General features: G+C 34.9%; 1 protein-coding gene across 12 annotated transcripts; it reads right to left on the bottom strand.

Annotated features, from left to right (window-relative positions):
• Positions 1–381: 381 nt before the first annotated feature.
• LOC149708777 (glutamate receptor ionotropic, delta-2-like) lies at positions 382–24,903 on the bottom strand. Of its 12 annotated transcripts, none has more exons than XM_089864293.1 (8): positions 24,768–24,903; positions 17,283–17,512; positions 5,054–5,144; positions 4,263–4,421; positions 1,927–2,068; positions 1,633–1,859; positions 1,064–1,359; positions 382–953 (listed from the first exon to the last, which is right to left on the bottom strand). In XM_089864293.1, exons 3-8 carry the CDS (start codon positions 5,075–5,077, stop codon positions 701–703), a joined length of 1,101 nt encoding a protein of 366 aa, XP_089720419.1. In that variant the 5' UTR covers positions 5,078–5,144; positions 17,283–17,512; positions 24,768–24,903; the 3' UTR covers positions 382–700. The 12 variants fall into 12 exon arrangements, 2 of the variants coding, with proteins under 2 accessions (XP_089720419.1, XP_089720418.1); XM_089864292.1 differs by lacking the exons at positions 17,283–17,512; positions 24,768–24,903 and adding exons at positions 8,561–8,667; positions 8,739–9,753; XR_016381198.1 differs by lacking the exons at positions 382–953; positions 1,064–1,359; positions 1,633–1,859; ... (1 more) ...; positions 4,263–4,421; positions 5,054–5,144 and adding exons at positions 14,344–15,938; positions 16,029–16,525; positions 16,601–17,008; positions 17,081–17,154 and having other exon boundaries at positions 17,237–17,512.
• Positions 24,904–25,156: the final 253 nt, after the last annotated feature.

The raw sequence follows: 25,156 nt of genomic DNA, 5'->3' as shown, positions 1-25,156 counted from the left end.
GCAAAAAGGATTAAGTTAAGTATTTTAATTTTTCAAGATGGTTAAAAATAAGCTCTGCGCTTTACCTAACTGTAATAGTTTTAGTCGCTACTTTCATAAACCGTACATAAAAACCAAGCCTTTGCTATGCAAACAATGGGCGGATTGTCTGGCTAAATTTAGGCTCAGCTGCTATTAGGCCTTGTCACACTCACGCATGCGCTGAATTTGGAATTATATTTTCCGGATTTTTGAGCCACGTGATTTGACCCCAAAGAGTGACGAAGTTCCGGTTTCCGATAAATTGAGCCGATAGATCGCGCTACTAGTGGCCGTTTTTACCGTTGGACGCCTTTTCGCGACCCTGCCTAGTCCTCTTACAATTCTTCGCCCATGGTAAATGAAAGCGGTATTTCTGTTGCACGGAACTTCAGTCGACTTACTTAGGCAGAACCCGTTATAGGATTAATAATTGCAGTTTCCTAAAAAACGCATTGTATCTCTCTTCAAATATTGCTACGTGGTGACAGATTTCTAGGAATCAATGAAAACCGTAATATGAAGAAATTAAACCGTCGCAACAAAGTATTTAGTTTAATAGAAATTAGTAAAATTTAAACACCAGGCTTCTACACCACACATTCACTACGTAAGATAGTAAGAGGACATCGATCATTTTTGTTAATAAAAATACTTGAACTGAAATGGTCACAGGACCAGATTAAAAACTCTCCTCTTTCTCACCGTGATCCCGACCAACGTTATTGCAGCGGTTTATTCTTGTTTCTTTTGTCAAGAACCAAATAGTAGCACACAACAATCCGCTGAAGTAAAAAATAAACACTCCTAGCAATTTACTAAAACTTATTTGGATAATTTTCTCTTCGTTCCATTTTTGGAGACAACGGTCGAAGTTTTGCGAGTTCCTATCAACATCATGTGCTATAAGACCATTTTCCACAAGATTAATTGATCTGCATATAAAAGAGAGTTGTGTGTTGCATTTTAATATGTAGATTAACTCTCATAAACAAAAAGATTACACTCTATTTAAAGTCTTTAATGAAATAACTCTTATACTCACAAATATGTGAAATCTTCTTTAAGATCTAAAGGCAAATATTTATTGATAACGAAAGCGTAAAACACCCCAAAATAGCTTTGAGGCGTAGTCTGAAATCCACAAGGTAGTTGATAATTATACCGGTCATGTAAAATCTTAGTTCCACTAGAATATTCGGTAATCACAAACAAATCGCTTCGTTTTAAGACCTTCGAAATAGTGCCATTCGATATTAAAACATCATACGGCAATTCTGATTCCACTGGATTGCTTTTTACTTTGTTGAAAATTCCACTAATCCCTCGTATTTTGCTCATCTGCATAGACAAGAATTTTATGTAAACATGATTCAAACAAAGGGTAAAAGTAGCCAAAGTATCCTCGTTTTGTAGTTTCTTTGCATATTTGTTTTAAGGTGGAATTCATAAACGTCGGACGCAACGCAATTTAGTACAGGCAAAGGCAGGACGTCGTGCGCAAAAGGCGGAAGTTTGCGCACGACGCCCTGCCTTTGCCTGTACTAAATTGCGTTGCGTCCGACGTTTATGAATTCCACCTTTAGTCGATATGAATAAATTCAAATTCTCTACCTCCAGAAAGTCAGTTATTCCCGAGCCTTTTTCTACTAGAGGAATAGATTCTGGAAATCTTTCAAACACTTGAAATGATTTAATGTAGTCTCCTGGTTTAGTGACGATTAGAACGGAAAGCAAGACAGCCGAGAGTGCCAAACACAAGAATCGTGAACCCAGTTTCCAAAATGTTATTAAAACTCCTTGACTTCGTCTTTTGCCTTCCCTCTCAAACTCGGGAAAGCCTGAATATTTTTGTCATTATTTATATTAAAAAAAATAATAAAAAAATTACTTAAATGAAACACTCACTTGTATTAAACAGAGGCGCCATGAACACCATAAATGTCGTACTCAATAAATTTTCCACCTTTAATCTCGGAGTTGCATTATGCATAATAAACGAGTAGAATAAGATGCAAGTTAGCAATAGCAATAAAAGAACAACCCAGACCTGAAAATAGTAATAAATCTGACTTTCGCATTAAAAGGATGTACAACGCGTTATGTAAGGGCGTATCAAGAACAATATTTTAAAGTAATGGTGTTACTATTAACTGGAGTTGTCACTGGGAAATGTTACGTGACTGTGTACGAATTTCAATCATGCCCAGTAGACCTGAATTTGATGGAACATAACTCAATGTACATGATTTTAATATCGGTGACGTATCTAACTAAACGGTTTGTATATATCTGCTTGTTTCATTGGATGAACAAAATGTGAATAAGACTTATCATGTAGTCTTATAGGCTTAAGATCCCAGACCCTTTCATGTTGTTAAAAAAATTCAGTTTTTTGCAACTTTTCCCATAGAATTAACATGGGGTTTTTTGGTGCTCCAGTACATCGAATCATCTAAAATCAACAGTGTTACGTTTCTTAATACTTTCAAATAGACAAGTAACTAATTATTCAAGGTGAGCATTTTCAAGTTTCAAGATAAAGAGTCAAATCTAAGTATGTTATTTTAATTAGTTTTAAAAATATGGGCAAAAAAGCTTTTCCCTGCTCAAGTCAGTTTTAAACTTAAGCAAGTTCAAAGGTATTTTCTACAATATTCGTGTTGGTTGAAAAACATGGTACCAAGCCGTGAGCGTTCTAGCAAGTTAGGTTGATAATGGACCCTGCACACTAATATATTAAGTTACCACCCGCCTACCAATGGTGAATTCAGTTACCAACTGCCTTCCAAATTATATAAACTTTCCCATAAAATAATGACAGGCACTCGGTGCTAGGTAATATGCTGACGAACATCTTACTGGAACCTCGAATGAATGACCTTTGACAATCATAAAATTATTTTTATAATAAATTAACACAAATTAAGACTTAGGGTCAGATATTATATAAAAATGACTTGGTTTGCCCAAGCCAAATAAACAAAACGATATGTGTTTTTCAAGTTGACTGATATTTTTTTCTATTGAATTTTAAAGACAATCCATATTTTACTACTCTTTAGAATTTAATTCAATCATCTTATTTTACTGGTAACGTATTTATTTCCTACAAATTAATTGAAATAAATAATTACTTATTTCAGATTTTTCAACAACAATTCCGTTTCCCTAAAACATTTTATCATGAAATTTATTTATTTATTTTTTGCATGGATATAGTCTAATTTAAATCTAATTGCCACTTTCTTGTCTAATTTCTTTGTGGATTTCCTTTTCTGAAGGTTTTAAACACATGAAGTCTTCATAATGTTGTAAACTAAAGACAAACGTTTCTGTTCGTCCGTATAGTAAAGTGGCAAAAATAGAATATAACTCGCACCAAACATTAGGCTCGATTAAAACAAATTATTTTCTAGTCATCTTCGCCACCCCTCCCCCAAACTTAGGAACTAATCATGCAACTAAAATGTTGCAGATCTAAATAACAATGTTCTTCACATGCTTAATGGCTAGGGGTTCATAGAACAGTTAAATCTTCCCTAAAAATACTGTTATATACCATTCAATAATTGTGACTGTGCATGAAGAAGAAACAAACACCCTTGTCGATTATATAAAAGTTGATTAAAGTCCCCACTTTTGTATTCAAATAGACCGCTCATAAATGGGTTTTAATGAGAGTATTATTTGAAAATTAAATCACGTTCTCCCTTTAAAATAAACTTCATGATAAAATGTTTTAGGAAAATGGAATTGTTGTTGAAAAATCTGAGATAAGTAATTTTTATTTCAATTAATTTATAGGAAATAAATACACTATAAGTAAAATTAGGTGATTGAATTTAATTCTTAAGAATAAAAAACATGAAGTGTTTTTAAAATTCAATAGAAAAAAATATCCGCGCTTCAGTCAACTGGAAAAACACTTATACTTTTAATTATGTGGCTTGGGCAATCAAAGTCATTTTCATATAAATGATGCTAAGAACCCGAATAAAGGTTCGAAGAAAACAAATTTGGACCATATATTTTTGAATGGTTTGAAAAATATGCTTGAAGCTTTTTCTCAGGAATTCGCTAATTGTCGAAACCATACTTAAAATTCGTTCGAACTTAAACAAATGAATAAAAAACAAAAGTGAAAATGCGTCTTATTCGATTCGCTTACTACGAAATAGGCGAACAATGGAGACAAACATTTCTCAAACCATCAGTTGGCCGATTTTATAAATGCAGCTTACCGTTCCATGAAATACTTCTAAAATTGGAAAAAGTGGGTTCTGCGGATTTTGTTTCCCTACGAGAATTGATAACGAATCCATATAAATAGAACTAGAAAAATCTACGACCATTTTATTCGAATAATGGACACCGAATGGACCGACAGCAACATGAACTTCCTGCATATATTATTTACCTCAGTTTTATCACGTTTATATTATTTTTATAGTAGACCAAAAGGGTTTCACAACTCGTTTGCGCATGGTCTGCTACAACCTTCTCACTGTCAAATTAGGGTTTTAGCTCTTGAAAAATCGTTCAGCGATTTAGCGGTAAAAATGCTTTATCCTCGGCACACAACTTGTGGAACCCTCTAAGTTGCACTTGCCAGACATTATCATAAAATCTGCCAATTTAAACTTCTGTTGTTTTTCAATGTGAAAAACCCTTATTATTTCTTCCTTTGTCACTCATCGTTTAAAAACCATTCCGAAAATTTAAATTATACTATTGTTAAACAAGAAATTCTCTTTCCATTGCCATTTTTCTATAAATGTTTCGATATATGCATGCATATTTAAAATAGTTCTGTAATTTCTTCAGGCTAGTTTACAAAGGTAAAATATCGCTTTACAAAATCGAGCGGGTGCAAGAAATTAGTTTTTATTAATCTTTAATTTTTTTTAACTTTCTCCCGTTCGAGTTTTATCATCAATACGCGACTTTGAAAACCCACCTTTACTCCGTTTATAATTGGTTTTGGTTTTAATGAGTACAGTCTGGTTCGCACACATGAAAACTGAAATCTTACATTTCTATGTACCATTCCAATCATACCATTATATGAACCATTTGGAAGCCGTTCACCCCACAGCTCGTCTGGAGCCTCTACATACAGAAATCTGTAATGTTTAAAAAATAATTCTTCTCGATTAAAACGAAAGATTGTAAAGTGTCATTTTATGTACATTTCGAAAATACAATTTAAAAATTATTGTTTTAAAACTAAGGATTGTAAGAACAAAATAGTAATAAATTAGCAAAATACGACATAATAAAACCAATTGCTAATATTCATTTATTATTTTATGTTATATTCATCATGAAAATACTTTAAATCAGTCGTTTTACTGTACTTAAAGTGTACAACCGCTCCAAGGAGGAAGAGACGTCCATCTAACCAAAACAAACCAAACCTAACCGAACAGTAATTTTTTGGAAAAGGCATATTATTTGAGAAGTCAATGTAAATAAAGTAATAAACATCAGTATTTTGGAAAAGGCGTAACATTGTTAAATGATTTATAAAATATTACTAACAAACTTAACCAAACCTAACCTGGTTTTGAATAGCCTAGTAAAATTTTCACTTTTTTCCTATACTATTATATTATATATTTTGAACACACGGTGTTGAAAACTTCCCGATGTCGTTTTTTATTATCATCTTGTTGCATAGTAGTCGAATAGTTGCACTAAGAATGCATTGAAAACGCTAGCATTTTTGGGATTGCTTAATTCGACAAATAGCGATGTTTGAATTGTAAATAAAGTGTAATAGGTTCTTTTTTGGGAGAGCCGTGCAGTTTGTTTTTGATAAAACGCAAAACCGACTGAAAAAATCTCGCGTTTTTGAAGGTTTCAAAAGAGTTGTTTTTCAGTTTCAATTTCTATTTTTAGTTTTTAGTCCTTAGGTTACGTTTTGATTTTTGAAAGTCCTTAGCTATTTCTAAGGTGACGTTTTAATTTCTAAGTTTTTAAATGAAGACTAAAATTTTTACTAAGATTTTTAAAAAAGTTTTAAATTTTATTTTTTATCGACGAGTTTTGGGTGTTCTCACCTCAGAGATCCACAAGTTGGGAAAACCAAAATATTACCTCTACGTGTCGAGAAAATTATATAAACTTAAGTATCCAATGAAAACATCGACCTTTTTGCCCTCATCCTTTCCCGCGCTTTGCGCTTCCGCATTTCATCCTTACTTATCTTCCTCCATTTTACATACAAAAATCAAATACTCACAAAAAGAAGCGGCAAAAACCTGCTGGCTCTTTACAACCACTTAATTTGACTTAATATCCAATTTCCAACAACAATAATATACCGGTAGTTTAATTGACAACCTACTAGCATCGAAATTCTCAATAAGAATGGCTCCCGCGGATAAAAAAGGGCAATTTTCAACTAATTGGGCGTTATCTCATTAGATTTGAAAAATATCATTTGTCTTTTTTACCAATGCCTAACCGTTTGGATTTTTTTAAAGCAATCTTAGCACCAAAAAATAATTTTTGATACAAAATAAATGTTTTATATTCTTATTAAGAATAAAACAAGAGGATAAAAAAGGTCTGTCCTCCCGTAATTTTTTAAGCTTTTATCATGATTACTCTATACAACAGTAACAAGGAGTATAAACCCATTAGTGGAAGCAGTATTTTTTTTCCGAAACAATCTCGTTTATGTTTATCCTCTCTAGACTTCGCTAAAAACGTATTACTCCTACGTAAAATATTAATAGACAGGCAAGGATTCATACCATTAAAGAAGGAGCGCAATATTATCCATATTTTCATTTCATATACAGAGAAAAGAAATTATTATGTTTCTGAGAGGAGCTTCCCATTTTTGTTGTTGTTTTGAAAAATATATCGCAATGCACGGGCCTTGATAGATATAGGAGGCAATGAATGAAATATATCACAATGCACGCGCCTTGATAGATATAGGAGGCAATGAGTGAAATATATCACAATGCACGGGCCTTGATAGATATAGGAGGCAATGAAGGAAATATATCGCATGCACGGGCCTTGGTATATAGGAGGCAATGATAATCTCTCTCTTTGCACGAGAGGTTTATCTTTAATATTTAAATAAATATAATTATTTTTAATTATTTTAATCTTCAATAATACACATTAATAATAGTTAAATCGTTTAAAATAAAGTTAAACCTATTATCATCTGAAACTTTACTAATATTGACGTTTAAAGTGAAGGGTACCCCTCTTGCCCGCTTTCTTCAAATTTTGGGGTATATATACGATTCGTTTCCATTATAATAGTAAGGAAGAAGCGCAATTGCGAAAACCTTTGGTGGCGATCCCACCTTAGGGAGGCTAGACGTTTCTCGTAACCCTAGCTGATCGCCGCGTATATCCTAAAACCAAACGATGATAATGGAGTAGAAGCCAATGATACAGATTGGTGTCTATCTGGAATAGACGGAAGACCAGTGGATGGTGGTGTTAGAAGCCAATGATACAGATTGGTGTCTATGTGGAATAGACGGAAGACCAGTGGATGGTGGTGTTAGTAGCCAGTGTAAGTGCAGACTGGTGTAAATGTGGGATTGACAAAGAACAGAAGATGGTGGTGATTAAAAGCCAGTATGTACAGACTGGTGTCCAAGTCGAATGGACGAAGACCAAGAAGATGGTGGTGATTAGAAGCCAGTAAGAACAGACTGGTGTCCAAGTGGAATGGACAAAGACCAGAAGATGGTGGTGATTAGAAGCCAGTAAGAACAGACTGGTGTCCAAGTGGAATGGACAAAGACCAGAAAATGGTGGTGTGAGAACTCAAGTAGAGGAGCCATTTCCGTGACTGTGAAAGCAGTTCGGAAATGGCGAACACGTTTGCTCCAATACGCAAACTGCGAACGCGGTCACGTGGGAGTAACAACAGACAGACACACAGACACACAGACAGACACACAGACACGGCCGTTACAGAACCTCTCCTGGACTACGTCACACGGAGAGGTAAAAAGCAAGTGCGTAGTTAAAGGCGATTTCATTTACAAGAAACCTCGTGTGAGGTTTTTTATCTTTTGTATGACCAATGAAAAGGGGTGAATTTTAAATTTTGGGTTCTTTTTCAAATGCCAATCGTTACTGGAGTTCTTAAATTTTACCTCGCGGGTTTTAGGGTGACGCATGGGTAGATTTTTATTAATTTTTTCCTAGGGTTTTTTGGGAAGGTCGAGCCAGGTAGAAAAGCGTGATTTTTCATTAAGATTAGATTTTTTTTGCTCGGCCTTTGACCCGTTTATTTTAAAATTATTTTTACTTTTAGGTTTATTTTTTAAAGGGTTGGTAAATTTTTAAATTGTTTGGTTCGAATTTTTCTACAGTAAATAACAAACCCGCGGTTGGGCTATATTCCTTAAAAATATTGGCGGGATTCGGTCTATCGGAATTCTGCGCAATGGGAATATACCGATATGCTTCTACCATCCTACTCGATTGGTTCGTCTAATATCATTCTGAGGGTCTCGTTCATAAAAAACATTGCCGTACGTGAGGTAATTACTTGATTTTTAGTTTTTTCATAAAATGTTCCAAAAGCTTGACCATTGCGCCTTCTAGCTCAAAAATTTGCCCCTTTTCATTCTTCTTATATGAAATCCAAAGAGGCCACTGTTTATGTAAAAGTACTTCTTATTAATGATAAATAGGCCTATCTGTGAAAGATTCAAGTAAGAGCTTACATGTAATATTGCTGCAAGAAGAGTTCGATTGACGACTGATAAGTTGGATGAATACATTTAGTCCGACAGTACAAAACTTGTTATTATTTTCAAAACGAGTATTACGACTTCCTTCGTGTATTTTTACATTAGTCAAATATTGAATATATTACTGTAGCATGGATCGATATGTTTTTAACGATAAAACTTTGTCAGAAAATATTAGGGGTTAGTTCTTTCCCAACATCTACAGGAATTTGCTTTAACGTTGGTAGAACCAGAAGTGAGATGAGACCAGAAGTACTGAGCTAACCAAATTCTTCACTCGGCGAAAGTGAATATTCTTGATAACACACCAACGGTTGGCCCTCTGGTGACGGTTTCAGAATTTCCCCTCCAAAACGTGAGACGCTCGCGGTGGTAGACGGCCGAACTAGATTCAAGGAGCCGGGTCCGTGTTCCGCGGCTTTAGGTTGAGGGGAAGGGGGTAGGAAATGTTTTTGGAACTCGACCAATTTTTTTCTCTCTAGTTTTAGCACGTGGGAAGCCTCATAAAATCCTCAAATTTGTTCACTAGTGCCAGGTTCTACTATCAATGCTAGAACCCTTCACTTCTAGTCTCATCTCACTTCTGGTAGAACTGAGCAATCGTGGTTTTAATGAGAAAAGTTATTTCGTAACAGAAGAAGACAACAAAAAATCTAACTACAGTAGAAATGCACAAATACTTAAACCTACGAAATTTCATTTCATAAACGTAGCTATGCGGGTCCCATATCAAGCAGACGCGTACTATGACACGGAGAATTTGGTTGACGGGTTCTTTCTTTGCATAATTGCAGTATGCAGGTGAAAAATATTGGCGTTAGAGTTTTATTTTTTCGCGTGACCAAATAAACATTGCTGTGTCTGGATCGATTCATACTTAAATAAAGTTATACTAGAGGAAAATGTTTCTACCATTATGTTCCTGAATTTTGCTGAAAGCTTTGAAAGAAACACTAATGACTTTTTACTAAAGCACTTATCCAAATGCATTATAGACCAAGAGCCAGTGGCCTGGATCTTACCTCATAAAGTACAAAAGGTCTGACTATTGGAATGAGTTTAGTTTTGATGCTCATTAATAGATCTGGCCGTCTTACGCGTCGCAGCTGGGGCGTTTGAGGGGGGCGGAGTCATGTTTGACCCTAATGAGGTATGATTTCTTACCTCATGAGGTACATGAATAAAATAGGTGGCAAATGATAGAACTGGAAATGGCGATTCCAAATATATGAAATCTGACGTTATCAAAGGGGGCCATCAATAAATCAGACGGGGGTTAAAATGGTCGAATGAGGTACGAATTCTTACCTCATGAGGTACATGTATGAATCCGGTATTGTTTGATAGATCTGGTCGTGTTAAATAACAGAATATAAAATCTGACTGGAAAATAGGCGGCCAAGGTTTAATCTGACGGTCTGATTCTTGCGTCAGACTATGACAACTTCGTGCCTCATAAGGCAAAATAAATGTAACAGGAATACCTTCTCGACTTTTCCCAGCTTCGCTTCTCATGATTCTACCATCAAAGTGATCCATAATCTTTTTACTCAAGTGATGCACTAAATATTCCGTCGATTTACTGTCATTAGCGTCCTCTAATTTTTCCTTTAATAAAGCCATGTAATGCTTATGAACATCTTTTACGCTATGAACTTCCTCCTGGTTTATTATGGAATCCTCGAGATAAGCGCAGATTTCATCAAATGCCATTTTATGGGATTCTATTTTGTCGTGCCATACGTTTTCAGTTTTGTTAGCAGCTTTCTCATAGGACTCGGCCTTTTTTTGATATTCTGTTCGACACAAAGCGTGGTAATGCACTTCTTTAGCGATAAAATCTACTTCGCCTATTCTAAATAGCATATTCTGATCATTCAAAATTCGTGCAAAGTTCTTGACATTGTTCTCAAAATTCGTTGTTTCGCATTGGACGAGCTTTAGTTTAACACCGTGTTGTTTCCTTGTTTCCTTAAGGCAAAATATGCACTTCTTTTCTAACACCCCAGTGTTTGTTGTTGTTCCAGGAACATTTGATTTTGATCGAAGTAATCTGGCTTCAGTAATTGAATTACGTTTGCCGACGAACTTGATGGGTCAGGTGCAGTTTCAGAACTAATTGCTGAAACGCGCGATAACGACAATGCCGTAAACTTTCTGTAACAAGTGGTATGATAACCTGACAGTTCATTAGGCACTTCTGGAAGTATGACATCTGAATATTTGCTTTTCATTTTCTTTCGTGCTTCCCAGAATTTTTTACATGTCGCTACTGAATCTTCGGTAAATGCATGAATATTCGAATAATTAGATTCGTCCTCGTTTGAATGTAGACCCAAAACACATTTTCTTTCTGGCTACATTGTTATTCATCTATAGCTGAACAGCACTGTTTTTGGAATTTCGAGACTGTTATGAACCACTATTCGCCGTCATAAAAACGTTTTCTTAAAACTCACCTAGTTGAAAATGGCTTTAAGCTTATGAAAAACTACAGTTATATTAAAACTTAACGACAAAGGTTTAACAAGCAAACCGCACCCAAAACTGTCTTATAATGAAACTAAAACTTGATAAAATGCGCTAACGTGAGTAGCCACTCTTTATACGACACCTCGTGTGTAGTTTTTGAAATGTATAAAAACGTCAAAACAAATTCAAACAATAAAATGATATGGATGCTAGTTTTCGATGTAGGCTCCCACTTTGCAAGCAGGACCGCGTTGCGCCAATAAAGTAATAGATCACAAACTACTGATACTTTGATACTTAGTCAAAATTTCGCCCCACATTACCCCATTAGAATCAGAGACAACTCGCTCAAACAAGTTTAGTTTAATATATTTGGAATCAATGAGGCTTGTTTTACAATATAACACCTGTTACATTTGTAAGTTGTCATAGTCTGACGCAAGAATCAGACCGTCAGATTAAACCTTCGCCGCCTATTTTCCAGTCAGATTTTATATTCTGTTATTTAACACGACCAGATCTATCAAACAATACCGGATTCATACATGTACCTCATGAGGTAAGAATTCGTACCTCATTCGACCATTTTAACCCCCGTCTGATTTATTGATGGCCCCCTTTGATAACGTCAGATTTCATATATTTGGAATCGCCATTTCCAGTTCTATCATTTGCCACCTATTTTATTCATGTACCTCATGAGGTAAGAAATCATACCTCATTAGGGTCAAACATGACTCCGCCCCCCTCAAACGCCCCAGCTGCGACGCGTAAGACGGCCAGATCTATTAATGAGCATCAAAACTAAACTCATTCCAATAGTCAGACCTTTTGTACTTTATGAGGTAAGATCCAGGCCACTGGCTCTTGGTCTATTATATTTCTATCTCTGAAACAAAATAACCTAAGATATTTTTGTTTTCATAAAAATAAATACATCTACAACGCAATGTGCACTTGTGTCTTGTGGTTATTACAAAGATCGAAAAATAAATAGTTACCTAAAGAATTTTCATCGTTTACAGGAATATTTTGAAAAATAAAAATATTATAACAGTTCATTGAATGAAATTTTTCAGACTATATCCAAACTCATGGCTCTAGGATGACAAAACGAATAATATGTGAGCTTAAGAAAACATTGTTTCTATACTATTATGTATCGGTTCATTTCATTTTAACGAAAAACGAGCCAAATCCTAAATTTACTTGATTTACGAAGTAGATATGAGGAAAACTGAGAGTAGTTCGAATATGAAGTGTTAAATATCAAGGAAAAGAATACTGTTACCCAAGATGAACGCTGCTTCGACAAAGGAAATCGAATATGTTAGAAAAAAACCTTTCCAAACCTTTTCGGTATACTTGGGTGTTGTATGCCGAACCTTTTCGGTACTCTTTTTGTTGGCCTTCTTTTAAATTACAAATATATGGATTATACAAGTTCGTTTGTGATGCTTTAAGGAAAGAGACACCACTTTGCATTTTAATTTTAAATCAAAGGATAGGATATCAAAGGTGATTTGAACAAGGATTATTTAAAATATCTATACGAGGGTATGAAATTCGCAAATAGTTTGTGTTTCTGAATTAATTTTAGATAATTAAAAATAAAAAGCGTCAATGGGTTATTTTATAGTCACATTTAGTGTGAGTTCCAGATTTAGCTTTTGTTCCAGGGGGAGGGGAGCAAGATAAGCCTGTACTTGAGAAACCATTTACAAAACCGAAAAACAAAGTCAAGAGATATTTTTTTTTTCATCTCTAGCCTTTGTTCGAGGATCTGTGATACTTCAATAGTCATTTTTGTAGCTTAGAAAGAAACGTATGGAAAAGTTAAAAATATTTACATTTCTCCTGATACCATTCAAGAAACTAGTCAAACACATTTAGTTTCTGTTTGCTTATTGTGAAACCCAGAACGCACAACCTATTCAAATATAGACTTCTTTTGCACGAATGTGACGGGAAACTTGTTGAGAAAGAAAACCGTGACATAATTAAACCGAGAGTTAGTAAATAAGAGTATATTTTTAATCTACTTGCCTATGAAATTTAAAAGTAATTTTACTAGTGAAAATTTGGCAAATTTTCGCAAGAGTCTTACATACAGACTAGAAATGTGTCATTACGTGGACGGATTTCATAATGAACAATTACTTTAGTAATTAATAAACAGCACAATAAATACTTGTTTCACTATAAGGAAGAAATTATTGAACGTTAGGGAGTATGTTACAAATTATGTCGATTAAAGCAATCTATTGTATTGCATACTTATTTTTCACTTCATCACTAAATAACACTAAAATCAGTGGAATAATACTGTACCATTGTTTATAGTGGACATTAATTTTCTAGGAGAAAATTTCGAGTTTTTCGTCAAAAGGTGTGATAGTTTTTATAAAAATTAAAACCACTGATCAATATTAGAAATAAGACCGTGTGATTGATTAATAACTGTAAGTTATACTCTCTGTATTAATTCTTGACACTGATAAAATATTCTTTCGGTGAAACTGCGTGTGATATTTGCCATTGTCACATTGCTCAGGAAAATATTGATCGATACATAAACGACCCATATTGCATCAAACAAGTCCGGACTACTAGAGTTTATTGATACTAAAATATGTAATGGAATAGAGTTCATGGAAAGACTCTTAATTGCGTTTTACTAAATAACCATCGCATTACTCTGTACAGATCGATTTTCAGTGTAATCATTAGGAACACGCTAACCGCTGTGAGAGTTCTTTGGCTAGTTTTGAAAATCTATATTTCTGGTTAGGATTGAATTATTTGTCGGAATACGTTAAACTGCAAATTTTGGAGCTCACAGTATAAAATCAATGTTTGAGTATTTTTTTTTCATCCAACTTGAATTAAATATTTTTTCATATTGCGGTTTCTGGTAAGTCTGCCATTTATTGAGGGCTCTTCCTCCTGTCAAACTGAGTGAACAGTGTCAAAGGACATTTCGTCTACAAATTTAGTTACGGAGATATGGGCTCTTAAAGAGTGGCCCCAAAAACTAAGATATAGTCACGCATGTTGAGTTATCAGCTGCTCAGCGCACGTTAACATTGAGTGAGTTTTTGGAACGTTTTTCGGTTTTTTTCTGTTTTATTGTAAAACCTTTTGCCCGGTGGCATCGTTAAGCCAAGTTTTAATATTATTTTAAGATAATTATTGTCTTCCTTGTAGAAGTCGTAGCGCTCTAAATTCCTTCAGTATTTATTTTCGGTCATAGATTCACCGATAGGCTAATCTATTATATTGTGTGATTAAAATTTAATACTTATAGGTACGTTGACTATGTTATGGTATATTTGGAAGGTAAACATTAATATAGTAAAAATGTGATTTAGAGTTGAAAATGGCAAAATCTAATATATCCCCTTGTAATCAACCATAACCTTATTACCATGACACGGTTCGTTGGCACGTAGTTTGCAGCACAACGGTAAATCGGTGACACGAGCAGAACTCAGTCAAATCAGGTGTACATCCTTCTCGGGTACATCTGTGTTGGACTGTGCGCGCTTTCATAATAAAGTTCCCGTGCTTGCCGAGTTTTTCTTTGTACTATGTGGAAGGACTCTGTTTTTTCTAATTTGATTAGAAAATTATCAGCGTGAAATTGTGTCAAACAGATAGATCATCTCGTTAAAGCAGACTTTTTTTCGTCCCGGTGGCCTCCTTCCATCAGTTTTTGCTGTCGATCTGCTCGCCTTGCTCGTTACGTTTTTATTTTTTGGTCAAGTTTCTTTTCGTGACATTTTCCATTCCTGTACCTGTCCTAATGGTCTGACGTAGCACTCCTTGGTAGCATTTATTTTTACTGCACTTAATACTATTATTATAAAATCTTATCCTGAAACTAGAGTTATCAATATAGTTACATAGATTTGATTTGGATAACTACCATTCTAGTTTCGAAATGTAATAAACAATTCATGCAAGCCATCGGTAAGAGATTTAATGAGTTTGGATCTTTGTTAAGATTATAGTTCTTAGATTAATTAATTCACAATTTTCCAGAGATAATTTAGTAAATATCAAGTTTTTGCTATAAATTTGCATAAACCTTTAGTATCCCGTTACAAACTTTACAAAGCGAGTGCCAATTTAGGAATAAAACATACCTCGCAAATATTGTCAAGGACGGAAATTTTTAGATCTAAATGGATGATTACCGTAATTGGTCTTTGGCAATTGCTGCCGTGAACGTGAGTACCTTTGTATTTGCTATTGTTATAAGTGCTAATTCTTTATATATGACCATTTTCAAGCGTGTTTTTGAAGCATTCTTCATTTCGTTTCATGAAAGATGGGAATAATGATTTGCAATACAAGGGCAGCGATTTCGAAATGTTGAAGGTTTTAGCAGCAAAGATGAAATTTGAGTAAAGATCTATTGGTTTTGCGAAAGAAACGAATTTTAAATCTGGCTATATTTTTGCTTATAGTTACACGATTTTCACACCGGCAGATGGAAATTGGGGCGGTTGCGACGATCGTGGGAAATGCACTGGACTTGTTGGGATGATGGCCCGAAATGTAAAACTTACATAATAATATTTTGGCCAGTATGATTTATGAGCAGGGGAAAACACAGACTGAGAATCTCGCTCGTTTTCTCCACTTTACCCGTCTTTAGCGAGACCATAATGAAAGTGTTTCAGTGTAAAAATTCCTCTGTGAGTGAGAAATGTGTGGCCTCAATTTCAAACATTTCCAGGTTTCACAATGCCCTTTTAATATTTATTTTGCGAGCAATTATATTACCCTTTAAGCAGCAAGACTAGATTTCAACTTCATTCGAAAAACCTTTCGCGTTATGACTTTCGAATATGACTAAAATGGTCTATAAATTTCTCATGAACAACTAGTACCAATGGACGGATTAGTTCAATAAACTTTTATAGCCATCTCTCATCGTCTTCGAAGAGAACCCTCGCGGAGAATGTAATTTCTGGTATCTCTTTTTGAGATACTTGATACTTTATATGCTATTTGATAAAAGAATGAAACAGTTTTACATAAAATGACTCATACTTGAAGATATCGAAACTCTAATAACATTATCATTATGAATTAATCCAGGAGTCCATTACATCAAGAGCACTAAAGTTAAAGTTTCCCCATTCCCTTTCCAGCCTTTAACGCAGCCAGACGTCTCAGACGACGCAAGTTACGCAAAGCCTGCGCCAAAATCTCGCCTCGTGGCGGTGCCAAGAAAAAAAGTTCGCTAAAGGGCGTTTTCTTTTGCTTTTTAATTTTGCCTATAAGAACAGGGGTTTTGTCTTAGAGATTGTAAAAACTTGAAGGAGAGAGGAATGGATTGGAAACCCCCATACCTATAGCATTGCTTCTCTACCCTCACCTACGGCACCGTTGCCCGCCCAGCATCCTCAGCGGATAAAACTGAACATTCAACGTCTATAGATTTTAAATATTGTAAGAGGGTGGGTTTTTTTTATGACGTAGTGGGATATCAGATTAATTTGAGAAATCAGAGCGGCGGACTCGGCTGCAACGTAAACCTTGGCGTAACAAACGGGGTTGTTCATTGGTTGCTCCTGGGATGTGCCTATCCATTTGATAAATGACGGTATGGTGCTTCTAGAGAAATACTGTTTCGTGACGTGTTCGGGCATTTACACAAGCAGGCCGAGTCAGTGTATATAATACTAAATTCAAATAAAGTGGAGCCACGGGCGAACTAATAGCTGTTTTTGAGTAACAATGTGTAATTTTTTCAAATTCTACGTATAAAAATACGTGACATAAACTACTATCAAACGTAAAAAAGGAAATTTGTTTAGTCTTACAGTAACCTTTTAGATCCTAGAATGTTACGAAGGATAATTTTTAACTCTGTTAGTTGAGTCATCGCCAAAAAAATCAAGAGCTAACATTAAATGAAAACTGATAAATATCCAAAATGTATTTTTTAACGTACGAAAATAGTTTTAATAGGTTCAAAAACATACCAAAGAATTAAGAAGTTTAGGTGCTACGTGAAATAGTCGTTTTTACCTTTTTAGGCTTTTAGCGTAACTGATTTTCTGGCGTTATACTGTATGTAAGTAAGTTGGTTTTTTCCAGGAATGTGATCTTGGCATTTCAACAGTGTCTCCTACGCCGTCTCGTGCACGACATATGGACTTTTCCTATCCTTACAATCAGGATGATGGAACTTCCATTACCAAAGCACCGGATTTTCATGAATTATCCAAGGCATATTTTGTTCTCGACCCTTTAAGTGTCTATGTGAGAAGAAAAAGACGAAAAAATCTTATCTTCTACTCAGTTTATTATCGGTTATCTTTTATGAATCATTAGTGACGTCGTAAATACGTCGTAGTATAACTGTGTCGAAAGCTAACCGATTCTGTTTAGCGAAACCAAGTAAAGGATAAGACAACAACCCTTGTCAATAATAGAATCATTTTCTTGGCAGGTTTGGATAGCTTTTATTGCATTTCTTGCATTACCCGTTTTTGTTGGTAAGTTATTCAAGAGATTCATATTGTTGGACCCGAAGGTTTCTCAGTTAATGACGATTTTGGCAATAACTCTTCGACAAGGTAACTTCAATGGATATGAGTGAATTCCTTTATAATATGTTATAGTTTATAGTAATTCGAAATCAAAATTCAAAAATTATCTTCCACAGATTTTTCTTTGAATAAGATTGACAAAACGTATCTAACCACATTTATGCTTATTCTCATTATTATCGTAACTGGCGTAATTGGCAAACTCTACGAATGCATGATTACTTCGAAAACCAGCATCGCTCCAGACAGGAAGCCAATAGACACCGTCGAAGATGTATTAAACGCTGTTTTACATGAAAATTATGTAGTGACGTCAGAGCAAGGGACATTTACTCTAAATTGGTTAAAGGCAAGCTTTATTATAAAAAAACGTCTTGGTTTGGACCAAGGCCGAAAAAACAAACGATATGCGTGAGGTTTATCAATTGGCTGAAGTTCAGATATTGCAATTTTTTTAGTTATTTTTATCCATTTAATCCTTAATCAATATTAAATTCAATCAACTGATTTTACTATTAATCGATCTATTCCCTCTAAATTAATTGAAAAAATTACATATCTACGCTTTTTCAAGAACAATTACATTTTCCGAAAACATTTTATCATGAAATTAATTATTTTGAAGGGAGTACGTGTTGAGAACTTAGTATTGAATATTTGAAATACTCTGTCTAAAAAGACCAAGCGAACTTTGACATAATTCGAAAGGAAAATGTAAATATTTAAATGTGGATGCCAAACCAGGGTGTTGCACGAATTAATCGAAATGCTACATTTCTAATGTCGCGACTGTGAAAGAAAGGTTGCACTGCAATTTCCCTCTTCGTACTTTAAACTTTCTTGGGGGGGGGGGGGGGTTAAGTTAAGTCTGACCTTCTTCGTTTAACTGGTATTGAATGGAAATGAATACAAAAGCCATTCGTACTGAAACGTATTTCTTTTTATGTAATCTTTACCTAAACCTTTGTCTATATTTATACCGATATCACATTTTTCCAGTGCTACAGATAGCTACCTACTAACAAAAACCACACAGGATAAACGATGTTGCTTTGTCTTAAGTATACGGCATTCGTTTATTAACTAGTCTGAACAAAATAAATTTAAATTATCATATTTTTTTTAACATCAGTCTTCTTAGCAACTTACCGATTTAAGTTTTTTTTTGTTGCAAACTTGAAAATTTGTCAAGCCAGCTGCTGCCAGCAACAATTAAAACTATGTCCGTCAAGGTGCTTATACGAAATCCCTTCAAAATAATTAAATTCATGATAAAATGTTTTCGGAAAATGTAATTGTTCTTGAAAAAAGCGTAGACACGTAATTTTTACCTCTCCGAGTGACGTATGTCACGGAGAGGTTCTAATTTCGACGTGTCTGTGTGTGTGTGTGTGTGTGGGTGTGTGTGTGTGTCTGTCTGTTGTTACACCCACGTGACCGCGTTCGCAGTTTGCAAATCGGAGCAAACGTGTTCTCAATTCCCGGAAATTTCGAAAATTGTATTACACTTACAGGCTATTACTCCATTGCCTGTCTAACATCACCAGCCTCTGGTCTTTGTCCATCCCACATGGACACCAGTCTGTACACACTGGCTTCTAATCACAATCATCTGCTGCTCTTTGTCCATCCCACATGGACACCAGTCTGTACACACTGGCTTCTAATCCCCACCCTCTTGTGGTCTTTGTCCATCCCACATGGACACCAGTCTGTCCACACTGGCTTCTAATCACCACCGTCATCTGCTCTTTGTCCATCCCACATGGACACCAGTCTGTACACCTGGCTTCTAACACCACCATCTTCTGGTCTTTGTTTTTGTCCATCCCACATGGACACCAGTCTGTACACACTGGTTTCTACACACCACCATCTTCTGGTCATTGTTTTTGTCCATCCCACATGGACACCAGTCTGCACACCTGGCTTCTACTCCATCATCATCGTTAAGGTTAAGACATACGCGGCGATCGGCCAGGGTTACGAGAAACGTCCGGCCTCCCTAAGGTGGGGCTTCCACCAAAGGTTCACGCAATTGCGCTGTTCTTATCCATGGCTGCGATTCGAAACCCTTATATACTACCTATTTTAGTAAGGCGAAGCAACCGGCGTATGCTTCATTTCAAACGCCAATATTAGTCAAGTCTCTCAAGAGTGTTTAATTGTTCTTTTTTAAAACGATGTAACGTTCAATAAGGCGAATAACTAACGAAGAAAATATTAAATATTAATTATATTTATTTTAATATTTAAGATAATCTTGTTTCTCAATTCAAAATTAATACGGAAAGAGTTAAAAGCAGTCTATGTTTTTGTCTGTGTGTCCGTCCGTTGTTACAGTAGCTGCGTTAGAAGTTCGTTTTGTTTTGATGTGTAAAGAAATCCAACACAACCATAATATTCCCTTTATCCTTAATATAAACTGAATATGTGGAAATATTTTTCGTAATTATGATGCATTTAGTACTTTTGTAGCTTTAAAGCTCTATTTCATTTTGATATTCCAAAGATTTTTTTTAATATTATTATTTAAAATGGATGTTTATATATTACTTAAGCTATACTACATCTGTTTATAGCATAATCCTTTCTAAAATCATAGTGAATACAAGTACAATGCTGCTATGTTGGTCAAATGAACTCTTATTTGTCAATAGGCCTAGTGAACCAAAAAGTAAAAGTTTGGGTTTGGTTTTCGTTTCTGTATGCAGAGACATTAACGGTTCAGAGTGAGCCGAAAGTTAAATACACTTTTAAATAATTAGGCTTAGATTTTATAATCATGGTGGAAATCTGGGTCGCGTTCAGCAGAGCCTCGCGTTGCTGAACGGGCCCAGGGATTTTGTTTTTGAATTTTGACGTCACGGTGCTTAGCGCTGAGCTAGCGCGGTCTTCAAAGAAAATAGTCTGCTTTTATGATAACGTGACGTAAAACGCGTAGTTCTCAGCTTGGCGAAAAAACCATGGAGGAATTAATACAAATAGCTCTATGGGACTATAGCTATTTAATTGGCGTGAAACCAGTTGATCACGCGAGAATTTTAAGAGATATGTTATAGTCTGTCAAACGAAAGAAGAGCCCTGAGAAATTTGTCCAAATTGGTGTCGCCACCATCGACCCCATAGTACTTCATCAACTTGTTTTGTTTTGTCAATAGTCGTATGTAATATAGTCTGCTATAAACTGACAGGCTTAATCGCAATAGAACCAATACATTTTGCAATATATATATTTAATATAATATATATATATTAATATACATTTTGCAATATATATTTAATATAATATGTATATTAATATATATTTATTGTAAAATGTATTGTTTCTATTGCGATTAAGCCTATCTGCTTATAGCAGACTATATTACAGACGACTATTGACAAAACAAAACAAGTTGATAAAGTACTATGGGGTCGATGGTGGCGACACCAATTTGGACAAATTTCTCAGGGCTCTTCTTTCGTTTGACAGACTATAGTTTCTAATTTTAATTATAAAAGTTGTTATCTATCTCTATAAATATGTTATCCTACAATTTTTGTTAAGCCTTGGTACCTTGCACGCTTTATTGCGCTAGCGTCATTTATAAAACGCCGATGACCCGTTTTTCCCCCATCGGATGATTTTAATGTGTACAAGTATATCATTATTGGATGTAAAATGTCGTCTGATTTACAGTAAATTTGCTATGCTTTGTATACTGCTTTAATATTTCATAAATTTTAACTTAAGAAACATTTCCATATCTGGGTAAATAAGTTTGTAAGTAGTCGTCTTGACTCGGAGAGGTAATATTTTGGTTTTCCCAACTTGTTTCAATTAATTTAGAGGGAATAGATCGATTAACAGTAAAATCAGTTGATTGAATTTAATATTGATTAAGGATTAAATGGATAAAAATAACTAAAAAAATTGCAATATCTGAACTTCAGCCAATTGATAAACCTCACACATATCGTTTGTTTTTTCGGCCTTGGTCCAAACCAAGACGTTTTTTTATAATATCTGTTACTTCAGTCTTAATGTAATTAAATTTTGAATAATTATGTTTGCTTTAGCGTCATACATTTGGGGTTGATCTATTTCTAATTGCTTAAAGAAGTACTTCAGTATCGTTAATTACATTTAACTTATATCCAATAACATTGATTTCGATAAGCATATAATGTTGCACTTCATTTATGAAAGAAGCTTAAAAACGACGTTATTTCAAATATGGAAGAAAAATATTTGTTTCGTACACTGTATACATATACAGTGGTGTCGAGATCAGACCAACAGCTTCCTTTATGTACAACCCCCAATACTGCCAACGGGTGATGTCATACTAAATTATACAGGGTGTTAATAAATGTTTAGAATTCATGTTTTATTGTATGCAAGTGACAACGAGTGACAAGGTACAAAAAGAATACTGGAGAATGCAACAAAATATTTTAAAGCACTGTCCTACGATTAGTCTTAGAACGTGGGCCTCAAATTACAACCTCTTAACTGTTTGGTAAACACCTCAACGTAAATATTCGACGTTTCTACCATTGTGGTTTAGGCACTCTTCCAGACGACTGTCCATGTCTTGCAATACATTTGCAAGCAGTAAACTCATGACGCATGGTGAGACTAATGGTATTGCCGTCTTACGAAATTCTCGTCCGTTAAGGCTTGATGTATGGGGGGGGGGGTATGATAATGCCGGTAGTGATGCCCTTGTAAACTGGCACAAACAGTAGAATGGCTTAGTGCAAATTCTTGTTCCACCGCTCTACTATTAGCATGAATTGGCTTCAAAACGTGCTACGATGTCAAAATCTATATCCTCATTACAGAGTATACAGTCTCTTCTACGTTCACGATCTTGCAATACCGAAATCACGAAGGTGCTCGCCAATGTCGGAAAAGGTGCTTCGCACCGGATGTTGTCGGTGTGGAAACCGTTCGGCATAAAGCACTGCCTTTAGTTGAACGTTACTGCGACCTTCACCCAAAATAAACATCCTGTCCAATTTGTCCTGGTTGGAATAGGTTGGCATTATGCTAGGGAACGAGACTAACTACTGTAATTCTACTACTTAGCCCCTACACTGAAGACCCTGTATATGACATGGGACCGGAAGTACCTCAAAGTTGAGTTTTCAAAGATTGCCAGATTGAGCAGGTCATGGGATCATTTAAAGTGATGAAGGTCGCTTTAACGTTCAACAAGTGACACTGCGGTATGTTTTTGGTGCTCCAATGTCCTCACCCGATAGGTCCAAACAATTACCATCCTGGTTTTTCGGCTCAGCGTTACGGTATTGCCGGTTCCATTAGCAATACAAGGTCTGTAGTGTTACAATTGTAACAATACTCCTGTTAAAAAGGCACACAAACTGTACCCCCGCCCCCTCCCCCCAAAAAACATTTAAATTTCGCGCCTTTTCAATGGCTCTCTTTTCAATACGGGAAAAATGATTTTATATGACAATTAAGTGTAAGAATTAAACAGGAAAATGGAGGCTGAGTGAAAGATAAGTGTAGTTTTAATTATAATTTGTTAGTTTAATTATAAAGTATCCATGAATTTACCAAAAACATTCGTGTTTTGGGTTAATTTCACATTAATTATACTTGATTAAGTTTAATTTAACGGTTTATCTAGTGTTGATTTAGTTCATAATACAAGTTTCAATGAAATATTAACTTTAATTGCAATTACTCTAAAATATGTATGCGCTTTTGATGTATTTCTATGATGAATTAAATTAATTCGAAAGTGAAATAGGAAACATCTGTGGCTGTGCGAAAAACTTGCGTTGTTTTAATCTTAATTTGAGCGCAGTTCGGGAGAGTCGATTAAGCTTAAAAGTATAATTTATTGGAATTTTTTACCCTAATTGGAACGTTTTGTGCAGTTTAACATTTTTGCCACAGTCATTATTTTACCCTAAACTTTTGAATTTCGCGGCAATTAATGTACTTTAAAGATAGTTGAAATTAACTTAAGTGTGAAATAGAAAACATTGGGATTTATACCAACGGCTTGGGTAGTTTTAATCTTAATTAAACAGTTTATTTAAAAGTTATTTGAGCTTTTAATCCAAAAAATGAATACTTTTGGTTTAATTTCACGTTAATTATATTTAATTGATTTAAAATTAACGTAGGATTGTGTTTCGGCAGTGTACATTTAGGTTATAAATGACTTTCAATATATACTTAACCTTAATTGCAATTTTCAGTGGGTTTTGACTCTTAATTTACCTTAAACTTTCAAATTTCGCGCCTATTAATGTACTTCAAAGATAATTTAAATTAACTAAGTATGAGATAGAAAACATGGGGCTATACTAACAGCTTGTGCAGTTTTAATCTTAATTAAGTATTTTATTTCAAAGTTACTCGAGTTCTCATCCAAATATGTATATTTCATGTTTAAATTAACGTTAATTATACATAATTAAGATGAAATTAATGAAGGATTGAGGTTTGGCAGTGTTGATTTAGCTTATAAAATGAGTTTCAAATCACCTTAATTGTAAAGTTTAGAAGAGATTTTCATTCTTGCCAACACAATGTGTTAAACTTTTATCATACCACGTGCTAAATTTGCGGTAACATAAAGATCATCTATAACATATGTTAATGAATGATGTGATTCTATAGTTTAGCAACTTTGGCTTCAATAACAGTAATTAAATTAAATACCTAAACAAACGGCAATGTGAACTGTGGAGATAGCGAACAATGTAACCCTCCGTTGCTGACGTGGTTACGTTGGAAAAATCTGCGCTGATGTAAACATGGAAATTATTTCACTAATTAAATTACATAACGACACTGTCCTCCTGGATTAATCAGCACCACTGTTACTTATATTTATGAATTAACAAAATCCAAATAGTTAAACTGCGCTAACGTAAACACCACGACTCTTTTAACTGCCGTAGGGAAAACATATTAAACTTTTTGTCATCTTACCAGTAGTATTTTGAAGTTTTCGATCTTTTCACAAGGTGAAAAGCACTATCTTTATTTCAACACGTTAATAATTTGAATAGGTATGCCATTTTTTACATCAAATTGGAAGCACACACGGTAAATACAGCATAAAAAAGTAGGGTTAACCCGGTTATTCTATGTTTCTAGCATAAAACGGAGCAGACTATACAGTAACACAGGATTCCAAAACAAATGAGAGCTGGAAATCAGCCTTTTTAATAATCTTTAAAGAGGAAAGACACTAGGGCTGTGCGAATAGTACTTTTTAAGGTATTCGTCGAATACCAAATAGCAATGTTTTTGGGAGCCATCTCTCGGCTCGGAATAGGAAAATGACCAAATAATTTGACCAAATAGTGTGAAGTCCA

This window comes from Phalangium opilio, unplaced genomic scaffold (assembly GCF_054372755.1).
Source record: "Phalangium opilio isolate 3A_F unplaced genomic scaffold, DU_Popi_V2 ptg000013l_1, whole genome shotgun sequence".
NCBI lineage: Eukaryota > Metazoa > Arthropoda > Arachnida > Opiliones > Phalangiidae > Phalangium > Phalangium opilio.
The sequence above is the reverse complement of the archived record's forward strand: the minus strand, read 5'-3'. Positions and strand labels throughout refer to the sequence as shown.